A 24145-nucleotide genomic window follows, 5' to 3' on the forward strand; every position below is an offset into this window, starting at 1 on the left:
CAGCAGGTCTGAGTCTCAGCCCGAAACGTCAACTGTTTACTCTTTTCCATAAATGCTGCCCGGCCTGCTGAGTTCCTGCAGCACTTTGTGTGTGTTGCTCGGATTTCCAGTGTCCGCAGAGTTTCTCCTGTTTGTGATTAAAGCTGGCAAATCATGTTGTGTCTGTATAAATCTTTAGTGAAGCTGCATTTCAGTTACTGTGTGCAACTCTGGTCGCTGCTTTATAGGAAAGATAGGGGGACTTTGGAAGAAGGTGTTGAAGAGGTTCAGCAGGATGTTGCCTGGATTGGAGTGCATTTGCCACAAAGAAGGTTGTACCGTCTTGGAATGATTTCTCTGGACAACAGATTCTGAAGTGATACCTGATAGAAGTTTAAAAAATTGAGAAGTAATCGCTCTTTTTTTTCCCCGGGTGGAAGTGCCAAATGCCAGAGAGCATAGGCTTAGGGTTGAGGGGGAAGCTTTAAAGGAGATGTGTGGGGGCAAGTTGGGGGCATCACGGTAGCATAGTGGTTAGTACAACCCTATTATAGCCCAGGGCTTCAGAGCTCAGTACCGACGTCATCTGTAAGGAGTCTTTATGTCCTCCTCATGAAAGGCGAGGGTTTCCTCCGGGTGCTCTGGTTTCCTCCCACAGTCCAAAGATGTACTGGATAGTAGGTTAGTTGGTCATTGTAAGTTGTCCCATGATTAGGCTAGGAGAGTTGCTGGGTGGTGCTGTATCTCAATAAATCAATAAATAGAAGTTTTTTTTTTACCCAGGAAGTGGTAAAACTCCGAATGTGTTGCCAGAGCTGATGTTGGAAGCAGGTACCATCGCAACATTTAAAAGGCCTTTGGACTGTGAACAGGCAGGGGATGGATGGAGAGGTGGAGATCATGCAAAGGCAGTTGGGATTAGTTTAAATTAGGATCATAACTGGTGTAGAAAGTGTCTGTTCCTGTGTCCTGTGAACTGTATCAAAGCCCAGCAAAGCGGCCACTCAACAGGAAGCTGTCAGCAGGGAGACTTGGTAACAAAACTCTCCTCCTGCAGGGAAAACTATGGTTGTTAATGGAAGCATGAAAGGAATTGGAGCCAGCTTTCTGAACGAGGCATTTCAGTTTGCTACTACTAGCAGAATTAACTCGCACAACCTTTCTTTTAAAAATTCAGCCTCAGAATGAGTTATTGGAAAGAGACAAAAGAATTGTTTCAACCTACAGATCTGCATTTAAATTGTGTGAGTGAACGTACGCAGGGCTCGCTTCAATAAACAGCACTGTAATGACATAAGATGCGGGGGGCCTCATCCAGAGCTCATACCTTGAGCAAAAATACCCGGTGCTGTTAAAGGGAAGCTGCGGGAAAAATCCATTTTACTGTCTGATTTTTTTTTGGTCCTCTGTTGGATAGTGCAGGCAATGGCCGATTAAGCTTTACTTCTAAAACCAGGAAACGGCATTGTATGTGAGCCAGTTCTCCTCCTCGGACTCTCTCGAGGGCGTTGATTAATTTGTGGCCGTGCTGGCTGCCAGCTCCTTTGTCAGCAGTTGGTAACTAATTTTGGTAACGAATTTTCTTGCCACATCAACATAGCCTTGTTCATCCTGATAGGACCATTGCTGGTCCTACTCCTTCTGATGTTCACCCATGTAAGCCAGGGCAGGGTTAAACGGGGGTTAATTTGTGCCAGAGGTCTGCCGATCCACTGTTGATTCGGAGCATTGCTCTGTAGAGGTGGAATAGTATTTGGAAGTTGTGCAGAATTTCAGTTGATTTTAGTTTTCTGTGCGATAGTTAAACGTTGGAGAAACACCGGGACAGTAAAGAGGTTTTTAATGTGCCAAGCAAAATTGCTTTGCACCCTCCAACACGATCTACACACTCTATTAGATTCTGCCGTTTCCTAATGAGTTTCAGCTCCAACAAATAAAATAAGAGGCTGATGATTAATTTTCTCACTTCAAAGAAAGTGATTCACGCCCTTAAAAGAGATAAGATGGTCGGTGACTGAATTCGGTGCAGGCTTCCGTACAGGAGACTGCAAAAGGTTCATTAGAAAGGCTATATTATGGTCCAGTTATGGCCTAGAGCGCGGGTTCCCAAACTGGGGTCCACAGATCCCTCGGCTAATGGTAGGAGTTCATGGTATAAAAAGAGGTTGCAATCTCCTGATCTAGATTATGGGTCATACTGCGCGAGTTGGCTGAGTATGCAACTTTGTCCAGCTTTTTCCAATCCTTTGCAGTGGCCCCTCCATAACAGATGGTAATGCCAGTTCGAATGTTCTCTACAGAACATCTGTAGAAATTTGCAAGAGTCTTTGGTGACATTCCAAGCCTCCTCAAACTCCTAATAAGATATAGCTGCTGTCGTGCTTTCTTCGTAATTGCATCAATATGTTGGACCAGGGATAGATCTTCAGAGATGTTGACACCCAGGAACTTTCCACTGCTGATCTCTCGATGAGGACTGGTATGTGTTCCCTTGACTTCCCCTTCCTCAAACCACAATTGTTGGTCTTACTGATGTTGAGTGCAAGGTTGTTGTTGCGACACCACTCAATCAACTGATCTGTCTCACTCCTGTACACCACCTCTTCACCATCTGAAATTCTGCCAACAATAGTTGTGTCAACGTCAAATTTATGGATGGTGTTCGAGCTATGCCTAGCCACACTGTTGTGGGTATAGAGAGAGTAGAGCAGTAGAGTCTTTGAGGTGCGCCAGTGTTGATCATCAGCGAGGAAGGGACGTTATTTCTGATCCACACTAACTGTGATCGCCCAACGAGGAGGTCAAGGATCCAGTTGCAGAGGGAACACAGAGCCCCAGGTTTTGGAGGCTGTTGAGGGGATGATGGTGCTGAAGGCTGAGCTGACTTAGATATTGCTATTGTTCAGCTGATGCAAGGATTGAGTGGAGAGCCAGTGAGATTGTGTCCACTGTATTGGGGCAATAGGCAAGTTGCAGGGGGTCCAGATCCTCGCTTAGATGGGAGATGATCCTGACCACGATCATCATGTGTGTACCTGGATGATAGTGGCTGAAGCAGCTCACTCCGATTGGTATGACTGTCGCCCTTTTGGTGCCTGATTGTCTTAGAGTGATATTAATCCGCTGTTAAATTATATGGAATTATCACGGATGAAATTTAATCCCTTTTGAACCTATGTCTTTCCTGTGACGTGAACAGAACAAATAGCGGCTGTACATTACCAGTCAGTTCAGATCGGCAACAAATCTCCTCCACAATCTCCTTCAGCACAGGTGCACCACAAGGCTGCGTGCTTAATTATTACCATCAGGCTCTTGAACCAGACAGGATAACTTCACTTGTCCCATCGCTGAAATGTTCCCGCAACCTATGGGCTCACTTTCAAGGACTCTTCACCTCGTTCTCAATATTTATTGCTTACTTATTTATTATTATTATTTATTTTTGTATGTGCACAGTTTGTGTCTTTTGTACACAGGTTAAACGTCCAAGTTGGTGCGCTCTTTCATTGATTCTATTATGGCTGTTACTCTGTTATGGACTTATTGAGTATGCCTGCAAGAGAATAATTCTGGGGATGCTGACATATATGTACTTTGATAATAAACTTACCTTGAACTTTAACCTCCCTGCTCTGTGTTGTATGCCTTCCCTAATCAAGGGAAGCATCCCTCATGCCTTGTCCATTTGGCCCACCCTCTGTTCCCTACACCACTCGATATTCTGCCACTTACCGTGCATACTCTTGCCTCACTGCCTCTCCCTGTAAGAGCTGCTAATTACCATTCAGAGGTCTAAAGACCCATTTCCTGAAATTAACCATTAGGGACATCAAGAGGGCTCTGTACGTTTTGTGAATGAGGGCCGGCTTCCACTAAAACTAGTGGTGCTGATGTTGAGAGGGATGACGTTCAAGTGATCTGTGGGGCAGCACTCGGTAGTACGACGCTTTACAGTACCAGCGACCCAGGTTCAATACCCGCTGCTGCCTGTATGGACCTTGTACGTTCTGCCCGTGACCGCGTGGGTTTCCTCCCACAGTCCAAAGACCCAGCGGTTGGTAGGTTAATTGGTCATTGTAAGTTGTCCTGTGATTGGGCTAGGATTAAATCGGGGGAATTGCTGGGCGGTGTGGCGCGAAGGGCTGTAAAGGTCCATTCTGCGCTGTATCTCAATAAAAACACAGTATTGATCTGCTGCCAAATTCTGTGGAGCAATGGCAGATGAAGTTTAATCCCAATAACTGAGAGGTGGGGCTTGTAGTATGTACGGCGGGGTTCGCTGGAGGGCTGAAGACCTCGGTTTACAAGGCCACGGATCTCCAAAGGTGTGGGCGCAGGTGCACGAGCTGGTGTAGACACGTAGGATCCTTGCCATCATCTGGGACATGGAATATACGGGCAGGAAGGTCTCCATGCTGTGTGCGGTTCTGGTTGCCACTCTGTGGAAAAGACGTAAATGCTCTGGAGATGAACGAGGAGATTGGTTAGCATGAGAACAGATTGGATGTGTTTTCATCAGAGCAAGGGAAGGGAAGGGAGGACCTGATATCAGCCGGCTGCTTTTTTAAGATGTTGTTCTTCAAACTCCACTATTAATTTACCCTAGCTGATCGATGACTTGGTTTCCAATGTGGCTTTGTGTAAAAATCATATGGAATTGCTCCTTCAGCTTCGTGCTTCTGTTTGTCAAACCAAACCGATAATTCAGCTTGTCAGTTAATAGGACATTTACGTAGAAAGCAGTGGGATGGTTTGCCTCGTCCTATGGGAGCTGCCGTAAACAGGATCCCTTGAGCTCAGGGTCTCTCGGGATGAGTTGAGAAAGAGCAAGTTCAGACCAGGCATGTAGAGGGTGTTGGACGTTCATTTCCATTTGGGTAGGTATTGCATGAAATTTCATTGGGCTGTGAATGTGGCAGACTTCCATTCATAGTTCAGGTCACTGGAACTATCGTAACGTCAATCTTGTGGCCTTTTGATTGTGAAGTATTCTCCACTTTCCATAAGTGATTGATTAATCTTCAAACTGCACCTGCAATCTCTGTGCGAGTACTTATTACACCAATCTGTTATTTGTCCCATTATCCAGGGGCCTAAGCTATATGATAAGGGTGTGAACTCAAATCCCAGCAGGCTATAAAGGGAATTTAAATTCAGTTAATAAAACCTCAGAATCAGATTTATTATCACTAGCTTATGACACAGAACTTGTTGTTTTGAGGCAGCATAAGTTGCAGTAAATCACAGGAATAAACGGTGCAAACAAAAGAATTGCAAGTAACAAGTTCCTGGACCATTCAGAAATCTGATGGCAGAGAGGAAGAAGCTTTTCCTGAATCATTGAATGTGGATCTTCGGGCTCCTATACTCACTCTCTGATGATAGTGTGGTGAACTAGATATACCTGACTGGACACCACCCCGCCCCGCTGACTGCTCCTGTGGCTCCTCCCATGGACCCCGGTATAAAGGCGATTGGAGACACCGCCTCGGCCTCAGTCTCCAGGATGTAGTGTGGTGGTCACTTGCTGCTTGTTTTCTTCCAGTCAATAAAAGCCGATATCGCGCCTCACGTCTCCCGAGAGTTATTGATGGTGCATCAGATAGTAATGTGAGGAGAACGTGTCCCATTTGTTGAGGGGCCTCAGTAATGAATTCTGCCTTCTTGAAGGGCCACCTCTTGAAGGTGTCCTCGGTGGCGGTGGGGGGGGGGGGGGTGCCAGCGATGGAGCTGGCTGAGTCGACAACCTTCTTCCGCCTTTTGTGATCCTGTGCAATAGAGTGCCCGTGCCAGACTATGATGCAGAATGCTCTACACTGTACACCTATAGGGATTTGTAAGAGTCTTCAGTGACATGGCAAACCTCTTCAAACCACTATTGATGCAGATCTGGGGTCTGCGGCCCCCTCGGTTGATGGTAGGGGTCCTTGGCATACAGAAGGTTGGGACTCCCTGACGTAGATCCACTGGTGTGCCTTCATTGTGATTGCTTCACTGTGAAGTGAGGGGGGGGGAAGCAGTTATTAGTAGATCGTCAAACCGGCTTGTTATAGGAGCCTGTCAAGTTCATTAATGGCCTGGAGGAAGGACACTGCCCACGACCTGAGAACAGTCTATTGTTTTGCCCCTTGTACAGATGCGGAGAGAAATGGAACAGTGAAGCATTAGCCGCGCTGATAATGCAGCCGAGCCAGTGTGAAAGCGAACTGATATTCCAGCTGAGCCCTAAAGCCAGCTTCCAGCTGTGCACAGACACTGCCCCGCGGTATTCCTGCTGCAGTTGCAGTGGTGTATAAATGGCAGGGTGCTCTACCAGTTTCCATCAGTTTGCATAACTGCTGTTGTGTACTGAGACTTGTCTTCGGCCTCTTTTCCAGGTGTTTAGATAATGGGCTGTGTGCAATGCAAGGACAAGGAGACGACTAAAGGAACGGTGGACGAGAGGGCTGGGTCCATCCCCCAGAACCCGGGCTATCGGTATGGACCTGACCCTTCCCCTCAGCATTACCCCAACTTCAGTGTGACGGGGATTCCCAATTATAACAGCTTCCATGGGACAAGCGGACAAACGTTGACCGTCTTTGGAGGCGTTCATACCTCCTCCCACACCGGGACGCTGCGGACCCGTGGCGGAGGGTCATTAACTGGTAGGAAGAATGCTTGCTCTTTCCTCTTTGATATCTTTGTTTTTTCTCTTAAAGTTGATATGCAGTTTAATACCAACCCTCTGTATTGAATCTGTCCTTCACTAGAACCAGGGTTGTTTTCAGTGATGCTCACCAGAGAGGGACTTTGCTCTGAAGCCAGCCAGATTTTTATGCAAATCGTGATGGTAGTTAAGAGACCTGAGCTATTGATTCAAGCATTCCAGTTCAAACCCCACCACGAGCTGCAACACTTGAACTGGGGAATTAAATAAATACAGATTTTTTTTTTAAGAAGCCCATCTTAGAAATGGTGATCATAAAGTCCTAAGCCACTGTTTTAAAAATGCAAGCATTCATATCACTGTGAGGAAGTGAGTCTGTTGTCCTTTGTTGAACAGCTGGCAATGTAACAGGTTTATATAATTTCAGTCTGAAATGGCCTATCAAGCCCATCGCATAATTCAAGAATAATTTCCCACAGAATTCCGCAGTTTGGGAAGGTGGCTCCTCCCCGAAGCCCGTTAGTAATGGGCAACAAGTGGTGACTTTGCTCGTCGAGCCTACGTCCTGCAAATGAATCCACAATAATGACTCCACCATGCAAAAGTCCCAGTGAAATGCATTGAAGAGTAAATGTAAATGCAAGTTAGTATCTTGGGTTTGATCTAATATTGCTGAACTTTGTCAATAGCAACATTTAAATAGATCTTTAACTTGTATATTGAGATCAAAGGGTTGGAAGTGATGCTATCAGAGCCTTCCGCTGAGTTCAAGTATCTAACTGTGCGTGGTCTGGGCGGTAGTGTGGAGCAGTGCGCAGCCAGGGGTGTGTTGCCCTCATGCCGTACTCAAACATGAGAGAGCTTCACACATGCACCCACCAGCCCTTTAATGTCAAGGGAGTTCAGGCATGTGCATCAAAAATGAATTTCCAAACTGTCCTGGGCTCTTTTAGAACCCTGTCTGTGAGTCGACGCTCAGACTGTGTGAGAAGTTCCCAGCTTGAGTGGCTAAAATGACGAGGGGGTGGTGCGAATTGGGAGGTTTGTGGAAGACCACTAGCAAGGGAGGTCAGCTGTTGGTGCCCTTTGATCATGTTGTTAAAAGTGAGACTGCCTTCATGGGTACTGCAGTCGAAGTTTGTTCTCACTGGGGGCAGGGGGGGGTGCGGAAGGAGCAGGATTCTCCTCCGAATGGACCTGAGTCGTGCAGACGGAGCTCGCTGTGCTGATGTTGCTACGTGGGTCTTACCTACCAACTGTCCTCACACCTGCTGGCGCTCAGGGCTGCCTTGAAGGCCCTCCATCTCTGTCTGTCCTTGGAGGCGTTCAGGGTTTCCTCCATCTTGCCAGCAGCTTCCTCTTGGTTTTCGTTACTGTCAGCCACTGAAGTTCAGGGATGCCATCGCACTCAGGTGTAGAAGGATTCTTCATTGCTGTTTCCCTAACAGTTTTGTTTGGCCCTGAGCTGAACCCCCAAACCTGGAGGACCGGTGGACCACTCAGTCTGGCCTCTACCCTTTGACCTGTTTGGCCATGGGTCGTGACCCTACCAGGACCCCCCAAGACTCCAGCCAACATAGATCTCTGGGTCACTGAGGCGTGCAAGCTGCCAACCCACGACAAAGCAATATGTTTGTTTCAGGGGATGAATTTCTGTTCCACAGAGTCCTAACGTATGAGTGGGACATAGTGCTGACGAATGCCTTTCTGTTTTCTGCCTACAGTAGGGGTAACTCTGTTTGTGGCTCTGTATGACTACGATGCCAGGACAGACGACGACCTCAGCTTTCACAAAGGAGAGAAGTTTCAGATACTTAATAACACGTAAGTATGGAGAGAAAGAGGGAATGGGGGGGGGGAGGGTCTGAGGGGAGAAAGAGAGGCTGAGAAAAGTGTGGCCTGGGCGGGAGGGGAGGATTGGGTAGATGAGGGCAGATGAATAAGGAGAGGGGAGAGGGAATGGGGATGATTGTGGAAGGGAGAGCAAACGGTGAGCTTGTTGAGGGAAGGGTGAGTAACGAAAGTGGCAGCTAAGGGAATCACAGTCTAACTGCACAGAATCCGTAGCTCAAGCTTCCTTCACATCACTGATGGGCAATTTAAATTATTTCCTGGGGCCATTGACACCATTTCTGCTCTGTGGGGAAGCCAGGATCCCTTTTGGTTATTATATATTCTAGATTCACACATGCACACTATACACTGTCTATATTCACGATGCTATATTTTAAAATAAAGTATTGAAAGGAATCTTTGTCCTCCGTCACCATGGTAACAGCCGTGCAGCCTGACGTCGAGGAGGAAGGAATTTGAATGTGGAATGCGCAGCCAGAGAGAGCGCCCAATGTTCACGTGAGGGATTGACCGGTAGAGAGTTGGGGAGGGGGTACACTGGAGGTAATTAGATTCGGAGGAGTCTTGTGGAGTACAAGTACCAGTGATCTGTTGGAGGCAAAGTGTTAAGTCTCCTTACTGTGGTTTGTGAAATTCTATTTTAATCCATCTCCACAGCTGAAATGACTCCCGAACCTTGAACGGTTCTCCAGTGGCCGTGCCTATGTCCGTGGACCCAGCTGAGCGGTGCTTTCCCCATCCCTACTCCTTCCCTTATTGTGATAGCACTAAGGAGTTATTAATCCCATCCTAAGTAATGCCTGGTTCCACATCAAACATCAACAAGCTTATAAAGATGTGTACAGTGTGTGTTGATGATGTCAGGAACTTGCCTGGTGAGACTCTGTTGTACCAGCGATGATCTTGGGTAGCCTCCAACCTGATGACATGATTGTCAATTCCCCCTTTCATTTAAAAATAAAATTTCCACTCCCCCTTCTATTCCCCACTATGGCCTTTCACCTCTTCTTACCTGCCCCATCACTTCCCCCCTGGGGCACCTCCTCCTTCCCTTTCTCCCATGGTCCACTCTCTTCTCCTATCAGATTCCTTCTTCTCCAGCCCTTTACCTGGCTTCACCCAGCCAGCCTCCCCCCCCCCCCCCAACCTTTTCATTCTGGCATCTTCCCCCTTCCTTTCCAGCCCTGAAGAAGGGCCACGGCCCAAAACTTCAACGGTTTATTCATTTCCGTAGGTGCTGCCTGACCTGCTGAGTTCCTCCAGCATTTTGTCTGTGTTGCTTGGGATGATCTTATGCACAGAAGCAGAACTGACAAAGGGTCATTAACCTAAAACATCAACTGTGTTACTTTCTCCACAGATGCTGCCTAACCTGCTGAGGTTTGTCAGCATTTTCTGAATTATTTCTAAACACTTTATTTAATCTTCCATAATTTACTGTATCAGGGAAACCTGGTATCAGCTTTTTCCAGGCCTTAGGGTTCTCATTCCTCCTTCCGCTTTCCCTCACCAACGTGAACTAATATATATTTGGGCAGTTAGATTCCCAATAGAGGAAGTAAACAGACAAGTTTCCTGCAGAGGTGGATCGATGTTTGGTTACCGAGGGAATCAAGGGAGGTGGAGTTAGGTGCAGGTTAAAGGTCAGAGGTGATCTCGTTGTGGGTGTTGCACACATGATGGTGGAAAATGTTTCTTATGCTCAGATAAACTTTGGTTAGGCTGCACGGAGTCGTTGTGTGCCGTAGACACTCGTGGTCTATGACCATGATTGTTCTTGGCAAATGCATCTGGAGTATTGTGTGTAATTGTGGCCACTGCATTACCAGAAGGCTTTGGAGAGGGTACAGAAGGGGATGGACCAGGAGATCCCCTGGATTAGAGGGTATGAGCTATAAAGGTAGCTTATTCAAACGTAGGTTGATCCCCACGGAGCTGATGGGAGACCTGGTTGGAACTTAGAAAATTATGAGAGGCATAGGGGAGGGGTGGTGGAGTGACGATGTGTCTCTAGCAAAGGGGGTATAAGGCGCTCCTTTCCTCTGTTAGCCTGAAGGTCACCCTTGGGCAAGGTGTGGCCGATCTCTCCCCCCCCCCCCCCCCCCACACACACACAGAGATCAGGGTCACGTGGAGCCATGGGAGCAGGTGGTGGATGGTCATATGAGCAGCCGGTGCAGATCACGAGTCCTTGCTGGCTACACCTCTTCACAATAGTGCCATCAGATCGCAGACGAACGACTGCCATGGTGACCACTTCACTCCTTCACTGGGGAAAGGGACTTAAATCCACTGCCTTGTGAAGAAGAGCCATTTGGCAACGTCTAGAGCAATAAAACACGGCCGAAACGTAAGCCTAAGAGACTTCAGGTGCTGGAGAATGGGCTGCTGGAGGAACTCAACCAGTCGGGCAGTGTCTGTTGAGGGAAATGGACAGTCAACGTTCTGGATCGAGAATCTTCATCTGGGTTTGTTGCCTTCCTGCTACGTTCACCAGCAGCTCACCTGAAGGGAGAACCATAGAATCCAAAGCCAAGAAGATAAAACGTAGAACTTAATGCTAAAAATTTAGAGCAGAGAGCAAAGGTGGAAGTAAGTTTACTCGGCCTGCTTGTGAGATCCCTGTCGTTTTCTGTAAGGAGTTTGTACGTTCTCTCCATGACCGCAGGTGTTTCCTCCGGGTGCTCCGGTTTCTTCCCACAGTCCAAAGACCTACTGGTTGGTAGGTTAATTGGTCATTGTAAATTGGCCTGTGGTTAGTTTAGGGTTAAATTGGGGGGGTTTCTGGGTGGAGCAGCTTGAATGGTATCTCAATAAATAAATAAAATAAACATGGGTACGTTTTTGTGATCACAGCTGAAGTTCTGTTGATGTTCACAGACGGGTAGATGGTTGAAGTAAAGGGGAAGAGAAGGATGGGACTTTGGTTTCAGGTAGCCGTCCACCTGGAGAGTAAAGATGGGGGCCATTGCTAATGGTGGCTGGCCATTTCCTACACCCATGAGGCTGTTTGAAACCCATCGGATGGCGTCTGGCTGTGAGGATGGAAGAATCAGCCAGCACATGAAGCCCTGCTGTACAGTGCAGCACTACGAAGACAGGTTGTGCTTCGTGGCTGATGTCTTTACAGGTCCCTTGCTGCACTTACGATGGGATAAGCAAGGGTTTGCATGGTTGCCTGGAGCAATGCTGTAAACAGAGCTTATTTACACCAACACCAAAAGGAATTGGAAGCCTTTTTGCTGTTGACAGTGGTGTCACAGTCAATAAGCTCTCCTCGTCAATACTAGTGCTGTGGTCTTTAGGTTGGGTGATCTATGTTCTTTGGTGCATGGTCCCCATTCATAGCCCTGACCTTTCCTGTGACCAGCTCAAAGTTGGGTTCACGTGCTCTGCCCCTTGTGGCCCATACCAGCCAGGATTACTTGGCAGGATTGATGGTGTGCACAGCTAGAGTTGGACACTGGCCCTCTTGTTTCTACTTATCTCTCAAACACCAGATGTGTAATCACGTTGCCTAGATACCCTGAGCAAAACCAGCTGACTTGCTTTGCTTTTGGACATGAAAGGATTTCTGAAAGCTGTGGAACATTTGGTGCAGTAGCCTCCTGCCCGATTACGGGTTAGCGATGACTTAATGGTCTTTGCTGAAGCTGCCAGGCTCCAAGTCTGAAAGACTTTGGTGGGTGAGGAGGGGGGTGGGGGATCACACTGAAAACCGCAGCTCGGCGGGGGGGGGGGGGGGGGGGGTGGAGAGTGGGCAGCTGGGTTCGAGTTGGAGAGCATGTTCGCACCGCAGAGGAGCAGGGGAGAGCTTGTGGAGCAGCAAAGACAAATGGCCCAGACGTGGGGAAGTTTGGACGAACTTGAGCAGAGTTAAGTTACCAGTTTCCTTGGGAGTAAGTGGTGGTCACAAGCAAGGCTGTGTGATCCCAAAAGCACCAGCGAGATCAGGACTACGCTCCGGAAAAGCGGACGTGAAGAGGGACTCAGTAAAAGCAACGAAGCCCCAAAACTAAAATGCAGTCAGATTTATCCAAACTCTTCATCTTAGAAAACCAATGTCATTCTTAATATCCAAGCCCCGATAAAGTAAGCTAGTTGCCTAAAATCAGAAAGGTTAACCTGAAGCATTTCCTCAGTTTCTCTCACCGCAGGCGCCGTCCGACCTGCTGAGCGTTCCCAGTCCTTTGTGTTTCAGATTTCCAAGGTTAATTGGCTCTGCGTGAAATATTTGCAGCAACGGGCAGCATTAATATTTAATTCGGTGCTCCTTATTTCCTTTGTTTGCTCAGGCTTGTGTGCCCCGACCCCTTCTTGAAAGGTTCGTGTTAGTAGTACAGGACCAGCTGGGGAGCAGGGATTGAAGAGGTGTTTAAAACTGGAGTGTGTGTGTTCAGAGCAGGAGATTTGGAGGAGATCTAGGGAGGAAGCACAAAGTGATCAGAATCCGGAATACACTGCTCAAGCGGTTGACGGAGGGAAACGGTCCTTGCAATATTTTAGAGTTATCTAGACGTTCAGAGTCAGATGTGTTATCACTGACTTGTAAGGTGTGAAATTTTATTGTTTTGCAGCAGCAGTTAAGTACAAAGATGTAATAAAGTGGCAGGCTAGCGTAGTGGTTAGCACGACGCCTTACAGTACGGGTGAATTGGGTTCAATTCCCGCCACTGCCCGTAAGAAGTTTGTACCTTCTCCCCGTGACCTCATGGGTTTCTTCCCACAGTCCAAAGACATATCAGTTGGTAGGTTAATTGGTCATTGTAAATTGGCCTGTGATTAGGATGGGATTAGGTCTAACCTAATCGAGGATTAGATGGGAGATTGATCGCTGGGGCTTGAAGTGCCAAATTGGCACTGTATCTCAGTAATGAATAAAATCACTGCAAATTGCACGAGTAAATAAAGAAAAGGAATACTCCTAGGAGTTGGTGTTCATGGGCCATTCACAAATCTGGGAAGCAATCCCAGAATGGTTGAGAGTTTGCCTTAAAGCTGTACCATCTCTGCAATGATAGCAAGGAGGAGAGGGCATGTCCAGGTAGGTGAGGGTCCTGAGTGACGAATGCTGCCTTCTCGTGAAGATGGCCTTGATGATAGGGAGGGTTGTGGGCGCGGTGGAGCTGCTGAGCCCATAACCCATTGATTAAGGCGCAGAAAGATAAAGGTTCTCCTTGTCAGATTACTGGCCCTGGATAAGTTACTCCTTCCTGCTGCCTGTCTGTCACTCCTCTCCTCTTCGTCTTTGCCCATTATGTTTCTCTTGGTGTAATATCCAGCCGCATACGTTCCCAGATCCGGGCCAGCCCCCAGCAGGAAGTGTGGCCACAATTAAAGCTGGACAGCAGGTCCGAACCAATAAACAACACAAAATGCTGGCAGAACTCATGTTACTTCACTCCTGAAGAAGGGTTTTGGCCTGAAACGTCGTTATTACCTCCTCCCATATATGCTGTCTGGCCTGCTGAGTTCTGCCAGCATTTTGTGTTTTTTATTTACTTCCAGCATCTGCAGATTCACTCATGTTGCCGTCCCAATAAAGTTGCCGTCAAGGTGCAGACGAGGGAGAACGGGGTTTGCTGCAGTCAACCGTCAAACAGCTGTGTCAGATCTACTTTCTTATTTGCATATCAGTTCATCAGCAGCGCTACCGTGCGAGGAATTCTTCCTGCCAGCTGTAGTTCTGATCGTCGCTTTGTTGACGCTGTTTCTCTCTTTTTGCAGCGAGGGAGACTGGTGGGAAGCGAGGTCCTTGCAGACCGGGGGCACAGGATACATTCCCAGCAACTATGTGGCTCCAGTCGACTCCATCCAAGCAGAGGAGTAAGTATCACACCTGGAGATACATCACTTTCACATTACTGACCTGCCGTGGTCGTTCGAGTGTGGGAGGGGGTTCGGTCTCCACCCTTGCCCAGAGGCCAACTGGGAGGGGAAAAGACCACTTAAATTAAAATCACAGGGTTTCCTGTCGAAGTTGGCCAAGGCAGGTTATGCAACCCTAATGCTGATGAAGCTGACAGAAGGCAAAATATTATGTTTTAAAATACCATGCCAGAAATGTAACTTGTAGTGTTATTTTTATCAAAAGAAAGCTTGTGTTGGATGCATTTTCATTAACCCTCCTCGGAGTATTTGCAGGGAATGATTTATACAGAAGGGTTATTCTGAGAGTTGCTGACAAGGCCACCACTCACTGTCTCTGCCTGATTTTTGCCCTTGAGGAGGTGGGGTGGTGGTGAGGCAGGGCCTTCCTCAGAGAGCTTGCGCAGCGAGTGTCAGGCTCTCAAGCCAGAGGTGATAGCGGACGGGCAACCTATTTCCGAGTCGGAGTAGCGTGTAGCTCAGAGGGAGGCCTTGAGGTAGGGGGGCTTTCCTCTGCAGCTGCTGCCTGTGTGCGGGTTGTTCTCGAGGACTTTGTAGGCGTGGAGACTGCGGACTCGATGTATCGGTGCTCCAGAGGGTGAATAGTCAGAGTGGAATCCTAACCAAGAGGGTAGTTTTATTTTGGGTGCTGAGTGAGTTGGCAGTCAAAGATTTAACGGTTGAGCACATTTTACCCCAGGTCTCAAAGCGGGTGGTCACAGTTAACTCCTCATTTTATTGGACGCAGGTTTGCAGTAATGCCATTGATATACCTGTAGGAATAACACTACCCTAACCTGAATACCTATAACGTTGTGCTCTGTACAGGAAGTGTCCTCAGGGCGTCAAATCAAAACCTCTACTCTCCCTGCTGCCCCCCAGTCATTAGTTAATTAAAAGTGATAGTAACCTCTGCACGGGCCGAAGCTTGTTCAGTGGGGAAGAAGACCCAAATCTTCTCCAGAGCAGCCGGGTTTTCAGCCTCGGAGCGAAGTTTTCACCTGAACGTCAGGCACGTCAAATACAAAGAGCACTGGGTTCCAAAGGGTCACCTTTAAGAGATGCCGTTGCTGCTGTGTGTGGAAAAGGAACACTGTTCAAAATAGCCTCTTCTTTCTGCAAGTAGCTTGCTGAATTTGCTGCAGTGACTTGAGCGCGGAAGCATTCATATGCATATATATTCATGCTAAAATATTTATGTATTAGCTAGTACAGACTTTAAACTGCCCTTCAGGAAAGCTGATTTTATTCATTGCTGGGTGTGGATTTTGTCGCCGCTTCCAATAGTTGTTGCCCTAATTGCCCTTGAGGACGGTGGCGACGGGTGGTGCTGCCCTTCTGATGTGCAGGGCTATGGAGTCGGGTTTTCATCATCTGGGTCTTTTGGCGAAGAAGGAAAAGTGCAAAGTTTCCAAGTCAAGGAGGCATGTGACTTGTTAAACAAGCCTTCAGTTGGCAAAAGAAAGGAAACAAAGTTCACTGTTAAAAGATTTAGAGATGTGTCTTTTAAAAAAAATATATATAATAGTGTGTATCGTAGAGGTACTTGGTAGTTTCTAGCTCAAACCTTATGACAGACAAATGATTGCATTGTGACATTTGACGGGCAGTGGAGAATGCAAGGGTTAACTCGTCCATCTCCTGCTGCCTTCTGTTGCCTAACACTGGCTTTTGGGAATGGTGGAAGCAAGCTCTGTTTCCTGTGAGAGCAGAATGTCTCAGCCTGCTCCAGTGGTACCAAGGCCACGCGGAAGCATCTTCACATTTTTGAAAGAATCGTTTCCTGTCAGGTATCCAGGTAATGTTTAAGCACATTACCCTCGATCTTCTTTCTCCACAGACAGCATTAAATAATCTATGACAAGCCAATTAAAATGTTATTGTCTGATAACAAGAAGCAAACAATATTGCCCTGGTTCACTGGTTGGGCATTTTCTTTTTCAATAGTTTCATTTAATATCATTATACGTCCTGAAATTCTTATTCTTCACAGACATCCATGAAAACAGTGGAGTGCCCCGAAGAATGAGTGACAGTAAAACATTAGAACCCCGACTGCCCCCCCGCCACCACAAGCAACAGCAAAGCAACGGCCCTCCCCCTCTGCCGCGTACCACCCCAGCAACGGCATTCATACAGTAAATAAGTGGCGATGTTGTCCCTCAGAATAGTAAGTGGTTTGTTCCAGGAGCAGGGATTTGGAGGCGATGCTTTGGAAACTCTGCACCTCAGTCCAGTTGCTGTCTGTTTGGGTTCTCTGGGAGTATCCTGCTGTAGACTGGAGCTATGATTAAAACTTGCACCTGTCCTCCCCCAGCAAACAGGGAAGTTTTAATTGTTTTTTTTAAATCCAGGGATACAGAGGTTACAGGCTCTTCCAGCACAAGGAGCCTGGGCCAGCCAATTATGCCATTGTGACCAAATAACCTACTTAACTGGTGCTTCTTTAGGATGTAGAGGGAAACCAGAGCACACACTGTCGGGGGGGGGGGGGGTGGGGGGGGAGCATTTATACGCCTTACGGACAGCGGTGCAGCTGAACCTGGGTCAGTGGCGCTGTAATACTGCCACACGAATTGCTACACTCCTGTGCCATCACTTAATATTGAATTAGATTCATCATTGCAAGGCTCAAGTTTGCCAATAAACCCTCCTTTTACAGTGGGAACTGACCTACCAAATGCATCCAGAGCGTTGCAAAGGGTCACGGCATTCAGAATACAAGTCTCATTCAGCTCTGCGGCCTGCAGTCACAAACCGCATCGAACTTCTTACCTTTTCTTCTCTTTGAGCTGACCAGCTGTCCTCTAAAATTGTGAATGAGCCTCACTAATTTTTACCCATACATGACACACTTACAAGTCACAGAGTCTTTGAACACAACAGCACAGAAACAGGCTCTTCAGCCCATCTAGTCCATGCAGAACTATAAATCCCATCACCCTGTACCCGAACGATGGCCCTCCCAACCATGTACCTATCCAAATATCCTTTAAATGTTGAAATCGAACCTGCAGCCACAGCTCCCGCTCGCAGCTCGTTCCATACACCTGCCACGCTCTGCGTGAAGAAATTCCCCTTCATAGAAACACAGAAAACCTACAGCACAATACAGGGCCTTCGGCCCACAAAGTTGTGCTGAACATGTCCTTACCTTTGACGATACTAGGCTTACCCACAGCCCTCTATTTTTCTAAGCATGTACCTATCTAAAAGCCTCTTAAGGGACCCTAACGTATCTGCCTCCACCACTGTTGCTGGCAGCCCGTTCCACGCACTCACCACTCTCTTGAGTAAAAAAAACTTACCCCTGACATCTCCTCTGTACCTACTCCCCAGCACCTTAAACCTGTGTGCTCTTCTGGCAACCATTTCAGCCCTGGGAAAAAGCCTCTGACTATCCACATGGTCAATGCCTCTCATCGTTGTATACACTTCTATCAGGTCACCTCTCATCCTCTGTCGCTCCAAGGAGAAAAAACTGAGTTCGCTCAACCTATTCTCATAAGGCTACTCTCCAATCCAGGCAACATCCTTGTAAATGTTAGCCTTAAACATTTCGCTTTTCACCATTAACCCAAAACCTCTAGTTCCAGCCTCACCCAACCTCAGTGGAAAAAAGCCTGTTTGAATTTACCCTAGCTATACCTCTTATAATTTTGTATACCTCTATCAAATCTCCCCTCAGTCTTCTATGTTATAGGGAATAAAGTTCTAACCTTTTCAATCTTTATAACTCAAGTCCTCCACCCCCAGCAACCTCCTTGTAGATTTTCTCTGCACTCGTTCAATATTATTTATCTTTCCTGTAGGTAGGTGACCAAAACTGCTCGCAGTTCCCCAAATTAGGCCTCACCAACACCTTGTATGTGTTCAACAGGACTTCCCAACTCCTGTACTCAGTACTTTGATCTATGAAGGCCAATGTGCCAAAAGCTTTCGTTACAATCTTATTCACCTGTAACATCACTATCAATTAATTATGAACCTATATACCAAGATCCCTTTATTCTATAATTCTCCTCAGTATGCACTCATTGCGTACTCTGGCTGGTCCTCCCAAAGTGCAACACCTCCCACTTGACTGCATTAAATTCCATCTGCCGTTTTTCCAGCTGCTCCAGATCCCACTGCAAGCTTTGATTGTCTTCCTCATAGTTCACTACATCCCCAGTCTTGGTGTCATCTGCAAATTTGCTGATCCAGTTTACCACATTGATATAGGTGACAAAGAGCAACAGACCCAGCATCCATCCCTGTGGCACTCCACTAGTCACAGGCCTCCACTCAGAGAAGGAACCATCTACTACCACTCTCTGTCTTCTCTCACAAAGCCAGTGTCCAATCCAACTTACGACCTCATCCTGAATGCCAAGCGATTGAACCTTCCTGACCAGAAGCATATGGGACCCTGTCAAAGGCCTCGCAAAAATCCATGTAGTCAACAGCTACTCACTTGCCTCCATCAACTTTCCTGTTAACTTCCTCAAATCTCTGTAAGATTGGTTAGGATCAACCTGCCATGCACAAAGCCATATTGACTATCCCTAATCAGTCCCTGTCTATCCAAATACTTACAAATCTAGTGCCTTAGGATGCGTTCCAATAACTTGCCCACTACTGATATCAGGCTTTACCAGCCCATAATTTCCTGGCTTATTCTTAGAGCCTTTCTTAAATAACGGAACAACATTACCCATCCTCCAATCCTCCAGCACCTCACCTGTGACTAAGGACATTTAACGTATTTCTGCGAGGGCCCTTGCAATTGTATTGGCCTCCCACATGGTCCAACGGAACAGCTTCTCAGACCTTGGGGATTTATCCACCCTAATTCGCCTCAAGAGCACAAAACACCTCCTCCTCTGTAATCCTTATACGGTCCATGACCTCTGTGCTGCTTTGTTAGACTCTGCGTCCATCTCCCAAGTAAATATAAAAGCAAAAAATCCTTTTAAGTTCTCCCATATTGCTTTCAGCTCCAAGCATAGATGACCAGTCTGATTTCCAGAGGACCAATTTAGTCTCTTTCTATTGTTTTGCTATTAATAAATCTGAAGAAGCCATGAAGATTCTCTTTCACCTTGTCTGCTAGAGCAACCTCATGCCTTCTTTTACCCCCTCCTGATTTCCTTCTTTTATCCCCTCCTGATTTCTTTCTTTTACCCCCTCCTGATTTCCTTCTTTTATCCCCTCCTGATTTCCTTCTTTTACCCCCTCCTGATTTCCTTCTTTTACCCCCTCCTGATTTCCTTCTTTTATCCCCTCCTGATTTCCTTCTTTTACCCCCTCCTGATTTCCTTCTTTTACCCCCTCCTGATTGCCTTCTTTTACCCCCTCCTGATTTCCTTCTTTTACCCCCTCCTGATTGCCTTCTTTTACCCCCTCCTGATTGCCTTCTTAAGTGTTCTCTTGCATTTCTTCTTCTCATCAAGTATTTCATTTGTTCCTGCCTGCTTATACCTGCTATGCACCTCCTCCTTTTTCTTAACCAGGGCCTTAATATCTCTCAAAAACCAAGGTTCCCTTAACCTGTTGTCTTTGCCTTTCATTCTGACTGCAACATACAAACTCTGTGCTCTCAGAATTTCACTTTTGAAGGCCTCCCTCTTCTCAGTTACACTTTTGTTCCAGTCCACACTTGCTAGATCCTTTCTGGTACCATCAAAATTGGCCTTTCTCCGACTCAGAATCTCAACCTGAGGACCAGGTCCATTCTTTTCCATAATTCCCTTGAAACTAATGGCACTATGATCACTATGTTCCCCTACACAAATTTCTGTCATCTGGACTCTCTCCTTCCCTGATAGGAGATCGAGTATAGCACCCTCTCTCATTGGGACTTCTGTGTACTGATAAAATTACTGATTAAGGTAACTTTCCTGAACATGTTTGACAGGAAAAAACACAGGTTCACTCTGGGGGGCTGGTTACCAGATACAAGAATAGGATGTCCCAAAGTTATAAACACTCGACTTATGGATACCTCTACACATGAACGAGCTCCTGTCGTTGTTAAATTGGAAAGATTTTTGTATGTGACGACATTTGTTCCTACAAACAGCAGAACCGTTCCCCCTGCACTTTTCAGTAACTGTTCACATTTGATGCTATTCATTACAACACTACAGGAACCACTTGGTTACTCTATCGAGTGATTTATGTGTACTTTCTGACATAATGCCAGCAATAAAAGAGAACCAGTTTGTTACAAAGGGACTGTTTGTAAGGGTTTCTCCTTAACCCTGTACATATATATATACACACACACAGAGGCACCTTTACCCAGTTCTCATTTGAATATCTCCAACGCCGAGACTGACCCAAGAGTTCCACCCAGGTTACTGAACTGTGGCCAATTCCTAAAGTCTATGTGCGATTATTTTTAAAAGTATCCCAAGTTACTTCCCTTTGAGACCTTAAACTGAAGTTGCACAACTGCCCAGAAACAATTCCTCTGAAGTCCCAGTCTCCCTCTTCCCGATGCTTTTGTGTATGAATCACAGTCTTTTGAGCAATCCAAAATTACATGCATTCGGCACTCGCAGTGATTGCAGAAATATCAGCTCCCCCATTCTCCAGATTTTGGTACCTAGCGCCATCTTGTGGGCAGATTGTTCATTACCCATGTCTCTCCAGTATTTCGTACATAAATCTACAGCCTCTGCACTGGCCGTATTTCATAATGCTTATCGCATAATTCAGTTTCTTATGACTTTGTAGATCTGATTTCTTGTACTTTTGCTGTTTGTTCGCTTTCACTAAGTAATCAAGGGCACGATCCACCCAGCCACCACACTTTTTGTCCCTCTTCCCTCCGGGAGAAGGTTCAGGAGCTTGAAGACTCATACAGCCAGATTTGGGAACAGCTTCTTTCCAACTGTGATAAGACTGCTGAATGGATCCTGACCCGGATCTGGGCCATACCTTCCAAGTATCCAGACCTGTCTCGGTTTTTTTGCACTACCTTACTTTCCCTTTTCTATTTTCTAATTATGATTTATAATTTAAATTTTTATGATATTTACTTCGATTTGTACTCCAGGGAGCGTGAAGCACAGAATCAAATATCGCTGTGATGATTGTACGCTCTAGTATCAATTGTTTGGTGACAATAAAGTATAAGTAATAGATTCGTTGTAATCAAAAGAAAACTTCCATTATATAAATAGAGTAACTTATCTTTGTAGTATACCCATTTTGTACACAACTAAGTCATGCTAAATAGCCGCCTTTTCATTGTTTTAAGACTCCACCAGTAATGGGGAAAGAGCATCGAGCGACGTGCTGGAGGAAATCAGCACGTCGAGCAGCGTCTGTGGTGGGGGCAAGAAAGAGCCAACATTTCAGCTTGTGACCCTGCTTCTGAACCTGTTGCAGGCTTTCAACCCTGTGGGCACCACGGTAGCTTGGTGGGTTAGCTCAATATTTTACAGTACCGGCGACCCAGGTTTAATTCCTGCAGGGAGTCTGCGCGTTCTCAGCAGGGCCGCTTGGCTTTCTTCCGGGCACTCTGGTTTTCTGCCACAGTCCGACGACGTACCGGTGGTCATTGTAAATTGTTCCATGATTAGGTTAGGGATAAATTGGGGGATTGCTGGAAGGGCCTATTCCACACACCATCGCGACGGATAAGTGAATAAAATATTGTCAGTTATTCTCCTCCCTCAGATGCTGCTCAACCCGCTAAGTTCCTCCCAACAGGTTGTTTGTGCTGCAGATTCTAGCTTTCACACTCTCTTGCATCTCCTTTAACAGCAGTGCTTTGAGCTCAGAGTCTCCAGGGTCTCTCTTTGGAGCTCTGGTGTTAGGCTAACTCTTAAGCCAAGGCCACGTATTGCATCATGTCTGAAATTGGGTAGGCATAGGCCTGCATGGATGTTAGTTCCTGTCAAGGCTATCACATCTACTTGGCCTTGGTGCTCCCTGCTACCTGAACTTGTGCATTGATTCTAGCTGTGGAAGGACCCTGAAATTGGAGGGAAATTGTGCAGCTTTTGCTATCCCAGTCCTTCATTTGTGGCACAGAATCTGAGGTCAATGGTGAAGCCATAATGCTGGCAATTAACCATAAAGAAAGCTTCCCACAAAGACCTAACAGTATTTCTGTGGTGGCAACTCCCCCTTTTTACTTCCAATGTCAACTTCTGTTCAGCTCAGTTTAATGGTTAGTCAACCAGGCTCTCCTGTTAGTGCATTCTCAATAGTAGTAAAAGAGTAATGATTGAATATTGAACTTCATATAAAGTTCAAAGTAAACTTGTTAGCAAAGTACACATGTCACCATATACAGCCCTGAGGTTAATTTTTCTGGGAGCAGGGTTGTATATGGTCACTTATATGTAAATCTAAAATGAAACATCACTTTTTTTTCAAACATGTAAAGTGTTTTAAAATTCCTTGTACTCTGCAATATTTTGTGTAGGAATTATAATTCATAAATGTAAAATTATTTGTATATGATATAAATATCACTAAGTACTCAACTTCCATGCAACAAATTATAATGTTTTCAAGGCACTTCGCAGCAAGGCTCATCAAAACTCTGAGGTTACCTTCAGTGATTTCCCTGGAGTGAAGGAGTTTGTAAAGAACACAACTTATGGGAGAAAGGATATAAGTTCAAGTATAATTCAACCATACATGAATACCCCTGAGTACAGCCAAACAAAACGGTGTTACTCTGGGGTCAAGGTACAAAACATTGTACCAACAATCACACACGGCACAAGGCACATAGAGCACATATAAGATAGCAGTAAAGTTCAAAGTAAATTTATTGTCGAAGTACATCTGTGTCACTATATACAGCCCTGAGATTCATGTTCTTGCAGGCATGCTCAATAAATCCAATGACCATAATAGAACCAATGAAAAAGCACACCAACGTTGCAGACAGACAGTGTGCAAAAGACAGCAAACTCTGCAAATACATGAGGAAAGAAGAAAAAAATAAATATAGAGAGCATGAGACGAAGAGTCCTTGAAATGGAGTCCGTAGCTTGTGGGAACATTTCAGTAATGGGGCAAGTGAAGTTGAGTGAAGCTATCCCCTCTGGTTCAAGAGCCTGATGGTTGAGGGGTATTAACTGCTCCTGAACCTGGTGGTGTGTGTCCTGAGGCTCCTGCACCTGTTTCCTGATGGCAGCAGCGAGAGAAGAGCATGTCCTGGGTGGTGAGGGTCCCTGATAATGATGCAGCTTTTCTGCGCCAATACTCTGTTTAGATGTGTTCAATGTTGGGGAGAGCTTTACTCCTGATGGAAAATACAGTCACATAAAAAATGTATGCTGTCCAACTCCATGAATGTTGCAGCAATCTGCAGTGGGAACATACGAGGGGTGATTGATATGTTTGTGGCCAAGGGTAGAAGGAGTCAATTTTAGAAAACCTAGCACATTTATTTTTCAACATAGTCCCCTCCTACACTTACACACTCAGCTCTCGTTACATGCAAATGCAGGTCAACTCTTTGAGTGATTATGCAGAAAGTTTGAAGTTAATAACTCATCAGGGTGATTGATAAGTTCGTGGCCTAAAGTAGAAGGAGATGACTTCAAACTTATTAACTTCAAACTTTCTGCATAATCACTCAACCACCCCTTGTAATACAGCTTGTCGTCTGTCAAGCGAACACCGGGAGGCAGCACCAACTCCAGCATGAATGCCACATCACACTACCCTGGCACTCCAGTGAAGTGCTCAACTCTGACACCTCACTCACTATAGGCTGCTGCAAACAGGGCGACACTACAGCTTGAGGTCTAGTCCTTGCGATGACTGAGGCCATGC

General features: G+C 46.2%; 1 protein-coding gene across 5 annotated transcripts in view; it reads left to right on the forward strand.

Moving 5' to 3' along the window:
• The window catches only part of LOC132401091 (tyrosine-protein kinase Fyn), a 233108-nt gene that overhangs the window by 177808 nt on the left and 31155 nt on the right, over positions 1-24145 (forward strand). For all 5 annotated transcript variants that reach the window (XM_059982920.1, XM_059982919.1, XM_059982916.1 and 2 more), the window contains 3 exons: positions 6360-6629; positions 8356-8455; positions 14213-14311. In XM_059982920.1, the coding sequence (XP_059838903.1) occupies positions 6371-6629; positions 8356-8455; positions 14213-14311 (458 nt within the window). In that variant the 5' untranslated portion in view covers positions 6360-6370. The remainder of the gene's footprint in view (positions 1-6359; positions 6630-8355; positions 8456-14212; positions 14312-24145) is intronic.

The sequence above is a fragment of the Hypanus sabinus genome, chromosome 10 (genome assembly GCF_030144855.1).
Source record: "Hypanus sabinus isolate sHypSab1 chromosome 10, sHypSab1.hap1, whole genome shotgun sequence".
In the NCBI taxonomy this organism is placed as follows: Eukaryota; Metazoa; Chordata; class Chondrichthyes; order Myliobatiformes; family Dasyatidae; genus Hypanus; species Hypanus sabinus.